At 43.8% G+C, this 7,826-nt stretch overlaps 1 protein-coding gene across 4 annotated transcripts; it reads left to right on the top strand.

Moving 5' to 3' along the window:
- Positions 1-617: 617 nt before the first annotated feature.
- Positions 618-7,151, top strand: ppp4r2b (protein phosphatase 4, regulatory subunit 2b). 4 transcript variants are annotated; one of them, XM_056438178.1, is made up of 9 exons: positions 619-771; positions 1,390-1,471; positions 1,769-1,939; positions 3,711-3,804; positions 3,886-3,923; positions 4,033-4,107; positions 4,250-4,405; positions 4,493-4,800; positions 5,581-7,151. In XM_056438178.1, exons 1-9 carry the CDS (start codon positions 738-740, stop codon positions 5,970-5,972), a joined length of 1,350 nt encoding a protein of 449 aa, XP_056294153.1. In that variant the 5' UTR covers positions 619-737; the 3' UTR covers positions 5,973-7,151. The 4 variants fall into 4 exon arrangements, with proteins under 4 accessions (XP_056294152.1, XP_056294153.1, XP_056294150.1 ...); XM_056438177.1 differs by having other exon boundaries at positions 618-771; positions 4,250-4,800; XM_056438176.1 differs by lacking the exon at positions 619-771 and having other exon boundaries at positions 784-1,471.
- Positions 7,152-7,826: the final 675 nt, after the last annotated feature.

Here is a 7,826-nt window from a genome sequence, read left to right as displayed (position 1 = left end):
TCCTTTCATTCAATATGCAATGCAAGAAAGTCCTTCGTCTTTCCAATTGCACCGTGTGTCAGCCCGATGGCCAACTCAGATCCAGCCAAAAGTTCACTGTTTAAAATTTCCCTGAAGTACTGTCTGAGCTGAAAGATGGTTTCAAAGACCCTGAAACCATCTTTCAGCTCAGACAGTGCTTCAGGGAAACATCTGGACCACTCCTCCATACCTGCATCCGGAAACTTGCATATTTCTTTTAAGTGATGTCCAAATTCTTATTGTTGAGTTAGAAATTGACTACTGCAAATTGCTCCATTTGTATCAGGAAAGCACAATGTTGAATGTTACAATATCAGCAACAGCATAATGTATGTTTTTAATGTGTTGCTATATATATATATATTATATTATAATATGTGTATATATATTATATTCGTTTATATGTATTCGTTTTTAATCATATTCCATTATAACCCATCATAAATATATATGAATCATAATAAATATATTTCTATATTGTTTAGTTTTTTTCCGAATCGATGCCCTGTTGTGTTTTGTATGTTATTTGCTGGGTTATAATTCCGTCAGGATGTTGCCGTCGCGGCTCCGTGTCTGTTGCTGAGCAGGCAGTGACCTCGCGGCGCCATATTAAAATGCTCCCTCCTCTTTGCCTGTGAGGTCTTAGCTTCGTTAGCAGCAGCTAAACGGCAGCCTGCTTCTTCCATCCACCGAGACGGACCGAGAGCGACGGCGTGATGGAAATTGACTCTCTTCAAGAGGCGCTCAGAGGTCACTTCTGCGCACTTCGATATATTTAGGTGTTTCTCGAGACCGCGTGCGCGTGGCCCCCGAAGGCGCTGTATTATGCGAAAGCAAACGGATTCGAGCTAACGAGCTAACGTCGCTCGCTAGCGGCTACTCGCGAGCTAACGCTAACTACGAGCGTCTCTCACGGAAATGGGTCCGCTCGTTACAATCCATGAGCCCGGGAGGAAAGCGCACTCGAACATGACGCTCCTCTTCCCCCGGGCTGGCGAACGTCTTTGTATTTTGTCCCTCAATAATAATAGTATTCATCATCCGGGATGAAATAGCTGTCCGGTGTCAGACTGCTGTTTGTGTCGGCTAACTTCACTTGAGCTAGTTCCAGCTAGCTAGCTATTAACCGAGATAGGGAGCACCCGCTAGCCTGCTAACGTTACGTTATGTAGTTAGCTCACGTTAAATGGACAATGTTGTCCCCACAAAACCCCGCTAACGAGCTTCGTTTAGGGCAGCTAGCCAGAATACTGACTTTATTTAAAGTCGAGTTATCACAACGCGAGGTTGAACCAGAGCCTGTCCCCCTCCTGAACAGGCTCGTACACAACGTAATGTCGGTGTGTGCTTTTGTTTTTCTCTCCTCAGATTTTGATAAGAAGGCAAAGTCGGAGTCGTCTCCTCTTCTGGAGCAGTTTCTATGTCATGTTGCCAAGACTGGAGAGACCATGTAAGTGAACGTAGCGGATCAGTTATGCTCTCTTTACTAACGTCACTGCAATAATCCCAAACATAATACTGCTGTTATGATTCACGAACTGTTTTCATAACCTTTTTAAATCTGCCTTCCTGCAGAAATGTTAATGCAGAATTGTGTTTGTTGATTTTGGAAGCCTCTTCCTGATTAACACGTTTCCACGGCCTATGTGACATGCAAATATTGCATGCTTTTACCCGCCCCAAACAGTTATTTTTTTTACCTGTATGCTAATGGAGGATCCTCATTCTGCTTACCGTTTCCCCCTAGGGTCCAATGGTCTCAATTTAAGAACTACTTCCTGTTTAAATTGGAGATGGTGATGGATGACTTCAGCTCCTCGTCACCTGAGCAAAGAAATCTCGAAAATCCCAACGTGGAATCGATTCCATTTGAAGATATGAAGGAGAGAATCCTGAAGATTGTGAAGGGTTACAATGGGTAGGTGAAATGGCACGTATCCGTTGGACGGTGATAGTGGCGGGCGAACTGCATGGATGGAGTAGCCAGATAAAAGGCGTCTAGTTCCATGTGACGAATGCACAGCGTGGATAGGTGTCCTCCAGTCCTGCTCACGCAATTTGCGACACAGATGCATCTATTCTCCAACATCATTGTAATTACATTCTTCCATCGTGTAGTTCTACTGTAAAATTGCACAGTGGCTGTTTTTTTGTCGTTATTTGCGATGATGCAGAATAATGATTCTTGTGTGACACAAATCTCAGTTTACTCGAACTGTAAACTAACTACTGACACATTTTGTCACATTGCAATTATGTTGATGTCATAGAAGAGAAAACTTAATTGTGAGGTTGCTTGGAACCATTTTGATTTATATATTTTTATACGCCGGGGAAAAAAAAGTGAGTAAAGGTGCGTTCAAACCAAAAGCGAAACTATTTTTTCGCGTGTTTGGGCCGACGCGTTTACAGCGGCGCAATTTTCGAAATATTTCAACTTTGAGGCGGTCATCTCGCAACTCGGGCCAATTGGCTCTTGTGTTCCGCTCTCGTAGCTGGAAGCAGAAGTCTTTCAGACGTAACAGTAACTTCATGGGTGGAAGTGACCGAGCTGAGTGAGCCTACGGGTGATGTCATCAACCCAAACACGAGGGCGTTAGTGTGAGACGTCCACAACAAATACAAAGCAGAACTACTGGTTAGTTATTCTGGTGGATGAAGGAGATGATAACGGTCTTTACGGAGACGAGACACGGAGATAAGCCCCGCCCCTCGCCGAGCGTCTCGTTTTTGGGCGACGCGAAAAATAGTTTCGCTTTTGGTGTAAACGCATCTTAAGGCTGTTCACATGTTCCGTCTACAAACACGTGGAAAGCGCCACCAGTAACGCTTTCATCCAAGGTGATTGGGCGGTTGCACTCCTGTTGTCTTCGCTGTTGCTAACCAACCGAAACCTGGGCGCTGCTGTGATGACGACATTGTTTATTTCAGCAGTAAACCTCACGGACTAAATTCAAACAAAGTCTAAATGAAGAGAATATAAATTTCCAGCACAGTAAATCCTTCGCAGTGGCCTTTGCTGCTCGATTTAGTTGACCTTTCAACCAGATGTTGTGATGTCTTTGGATGGAAAGGGTGAAGCAAGAACAGTGTGGGACAGATTAAAGCTCACTAAAATGATTAACTTCTGCCATGGACTGATATTTACTGAAGAAAGAAAAGAGATCTGCCGGCTGTGATTGGTTAATCCTGACACGTGGTGCGCCATGAGAGGTTCAAAAAATAATTATGCAAATATATTTGACCAAATACCTCTATTGACATTGGTGGTTTCATAAAATATTTGCCCAATGAGATTTTTATACTTATTCAACGTCAAAGCGGATTAATTCATTTTATTCCAATCTATTCAATCTGAGCATTTGCGTCTTTTCTATTATTAATTATTCTATTATTTAGACCAAGTGATAAATCGAGGAAATAATTATCAGACTAAAGTTCAATGTAATTTAGTGACATGTTTAATGGGTGTAAATGATCACAAATGCAATTATTTGACAACTGTCATGTAATGACGCTACAGTAATGTACAATGATATATTGTTCCCTTTCTAGTGATGTTTATGTTCAACAACTCCCAGCTATCCCTGAGTTTTTACCGAATGTGAAAATTGGTATCGAAGACCACACCTAAATGACACTTTCCATTCCCTGCATATTCATTCTGTCGTTTCCCTCCTGAATTTTAGAATTCCATTTACGATCCAGCGCCTGTGCGAGCTGCTCACAGAACCCAAGAGGAACTACACAGGAACTGAAAAGTTTCTTCGGGGGATGGAGAAGGTATGTCCCAACCATCGTCGCTGTTTGTTTTTATTTGTTCTTACGTTTATCACTCATTTGGGAATTATTGTTTCTGTCCAGAATGTAATGGTGGTAAGCTGTGTTCACCCAACCTCAGAGTAAGTGTCACGTCCAATGAATTCCTTTTTTTAAAGAATAAACCAAATTACTATTTCATATTTCGTGACGCCTGTTTTTAAATTTATTATTTTTTACTTGTTCGTGCAGAAAAAATGGATGCAGTGCCGTCAACAGAATGAATGGAGTGATGCTTCCTGGGAACACATCTGCTTTTACAGAGAGGTTGCGTTGGGGAGATATTTGGCCCTTGATTCTAAAAAACACACATTTTATTTGTCATTATTGTAAAAAATAAAATAATAAATTCCATTTCCCTGATTTTTTCCCCCTGATGTTTAAAAAAAAAAAAAAAAAAAAATCGTAGGAAAGCGAACGGCCCTGGAACACCCCGGCCGCTGAACCGACCGAAGGTGTCTCTGGCCAACTCACGAGCAGCCAACGGCCTGCCGGACAGCACAGACGACAAAGACCTCAACACAGAGCAAGAAGAAGACGACGACGATGACGACAAAGACTCCAGGTATGCCGCCAGAGAATCTACTCTCCGTGTTCGACGCGATCCCACCGGAAGCCCATTTGAATCTCCCGCCTCTCCTCGGTTCGCCAGCGAGGTTTCGGCGTCGGGGGCTTCCCTCGGGAGCTCGGTGAAGAACAAACACCAAGAGGACGAGGAAGAGGACATGGAAGCCGAGCACCAGGAAGTGAAGAGACTTAAGTTCAGCAAGGACGATGACGACGAGGAGGACGACGACGAGGACGAGGAAGATCAGGAGGCGGACGCGCTGAGGCCTTCGAGCACCGCCTGCCTCTCCAAAGAGGCAGAAGCCATGGTCCAGGAGGACGAGGAGGAGGAGAAGGCTGGCTACGGCAAGGAGAACGAAGCCTCCAGCAGTGGGGCTGCCGCCGAGGACCAAGGTAGTGTTGTTGTTTTTAAGTGCCGGGTGTGTTAAATTGGTTTGTTTGCGATGTGCTTTTGTGCCACTGAGGGGGAATTATGGTCTGGGCTGTTTGTGCACACACACACACTTTCTTTAAAAAAAAAAAAACAGCTGGGTTCACTCGGGTCGGTGATGGGAAAACTTGAGCGACTTGCCAATCGCTCTTGTTTTATTTGGCACATTACACTCCAGTGTGATGTTTGTGTGTGTTTTACTGACATTCTTTTCTGTAATTTTGTCCAGCCCATTTGTGTCAATGTGGGGAGTCGAGATAAAAAAAACGTTTTTGGATTTAGCCCTGCGACACCACAAACTGCAGCCTCAAAGGGATCATACTGGTTTCCACACGCACAACAAAAACTCAACACTGTAACCGTGCGATTGGAGGACTGTTTATTAGCCTGCATGATTTGTATTACCATATTAACTGCTGAATGTACCTTGTACACAGAGCCTCCCAATGTTTTTCTTTTGATAAATTTGGATAATCATAATTGTATGAAATCTTTTTTGTTCATTTTATATGAGCAGCTTATTTCAAATTGCCTTTGTAATTCCTCATGTAGTAATGGTGGACTGTCTTCTTTCTTTCTTCTTACACGCACCATATTTTGGTTTCGCTCCTGTGGGCAATCTTCAGGCTTAAGAGATTGAAAAATCTAGTCTTATGTTTTCCGAATGATTTTCTTTGAAATGGGTCTGAATTTCCCACTTAAACTCGACGTACTCTTGTCGCACCCCGTCTTTTGCACCACAGAACCAACGAGCAGCACGCAGGCCGAGGCGTGTGCGGGCTCCGGCGCGGAGGCCGAGCGGGAGATGCCGTGCGGCTCCCAGGAGGAGGGCACTGACATGGATCAGACGGAGCAGCAGGCGCCTGCAGGCGTCCTGGGGAGCCCCGAGACCAGCAGGGACAGCGAGGAGAGCAACAGTGACCCAGTCAGCAGCAGCAGCAGTAGCAGCAGTAGCAGCAGTAGTAGCAGTAGCAGCAGCAGCGGTAGCAGCTGTAGCATAGAGAGTGCAGAAGCAACCAGAGAAGACGTAGCGCTCGCTCCCTCCAGCAGTACGTCTGAACCTCCTACAGAGGGCGCCATGGAAAGTGCCGCCTTGAACACTGGGACCACTGAGGAGCCTATGGAGCAGGACTAGACTGAATGCCTCTCCCCCCCCCCCCCCCTGCAGCCATGTGTGACCATGAACCAGCTTGTCCTTGAGTCCAGCTCGACCGTCACTGAGGACAGCGATACCTCGTACACAGGACAGACGCCTCGTCCCGCTTTTGGACACTCCTCCAAAATGGCTACCTGGCATTGATGTGGGCATACAAATAAATTTTCATTTGAAGTTTTCTTTCTTTTTAACTGGAATATATTATTGATCTTATTATCCTCTTTTAAAGTTTCCCCCCTTTTTTTTCTTTTTTTAAAGGGGGTCGGTTTCGGCAGTTTTGAGTTTCTTTGCCGGAAATCTTTTAATTCTTTATTTATTTTTTTACATTCAGTGGGGTTCGGATGCTCGGGTGGTCTGGTTCTTTTGAGACTTCTGCCACGTTGTGACAAGGCGGTCAACATTACGCCCGGTGTACGACACCGCCAGGGTCAGAACGGAGCCACGTCAGCCCCTGGTTATTTATGAAATGTTTATGGATATGAGCGACCACCTCCATTTCTGTTCCTGACTGGACTTAGTCAAACAGCAACCCACCACCGCTATATTATTATTACTCCACCAAGTTCCTCCAGGCTGTTGAGAATGTGTGTTTTAAATAACTTCTCTATCCTTATGAGATGGGAGACTTTTTTTTCTTTTTCTTTCTCCCCCTTCTAATTATTTTAACCACATTTTGTTTTGCATTGATACACTACCAATCCCACTAACAATACAATGACATGCTACCTTGTTGAGGCGTCTTCTGTAAAATGATATATTTTGGATGCATAAAACCACCATAATTTATATGATCAATTCAATGAGTTACTTTGGAGTATGTCTTTTATATTTTGGTTTCGTCTGCCAGTTGTAGTTTACAAAACCAGCTGTAAATACAAAGATGACTTCTGCTTTCTTTGTATCGTGATGTCACCATGTTGTTTCACCGACCGATGTCCGGAGCGGTCTCTGGTTCCAGTTCTACACCTGTTTCTGCAGCTGTACTTTTTGATATTTAGAATTTTAAATTTCTGTAAAGTAGATTTTTGTAGATTGTTATACGGTATGTGTTCACTGCCTTTGTGAAACCATATATAATTGTATAATTTCTGTGTATACTCTGGATGCTTCTGCTTTCAGTGCGGTATTCAGAAACGGCAATAAATGTTAACATTTTTATGCGTGGTGGTCTTGATTGATTTTCCCCACGGCCCTCGGGGGGTCAGTTACACCTGTGCTTTCTCCCGCCGACCAATCGCATTCAGGCTTTTCGAGGCAAGCTTCCTGCTTCTGGATCTACCGCTTTTCTCCACTTTTCTATTTTGAAGTTGACTAGAGCACTACAAACCTCTGATGGGCCCACATTCCACACTGTGTACTAATTGTTGACAGCATGTATTAATAGGGATTGATGCATGAAGGTGCGAACAGATGCCAAAATGCAGCTCCAGAGCACCACTGCCAATTATCAAATCATTAAGCCAAGTACTTTTTAAAGAGTGCAATATTTTTGTTTAGCAAGCTCTCGGAGAAAAAGACAAAAAAATAGAATGGGCACTCGGTAGAGCGCATACCTTCGCATATCACAAGATTGGGCATTGAATTATGAACATTTTGGCATTAGTTGCATGCCAATTGGATATCAATTTACCGCGCTATGGTAAAAAGAAGATTTTGACCTTTTCTTGACCTTTGACCCGATCGATCCCAAAATCTAATCAAATGGTCCCCGGATAATAACCAATCATTCCACCAAATGTCATGCGATTCGGTTTAATACTTTTTGACTTATGTGAATAACACGCACGCATACAAATACACGGCGATCAAAACATTACCTTCCGCATTTTCAAT

This window comes from Pseudoliparis swirei, chromosome 18, assembly GCF_029220125.1.
Source record: "Pseudoliparis swirei isolate HS2019 ecotype Mariana Trench chromosome 18, NWPU_hadal_v1, whole genome shotgun sequence".
Taxonomy (NCBI): Eukaryota; Metazoa; Chordata; class Actinopteri; order Perciformes; family Liparidae; genus Pseudoliparis; species Pseudoliparis swirei.
Note: the sequence above shows the minus strand (reverse complement) of the source record. Positions and strands in the feature narration are given on the sequence as shown.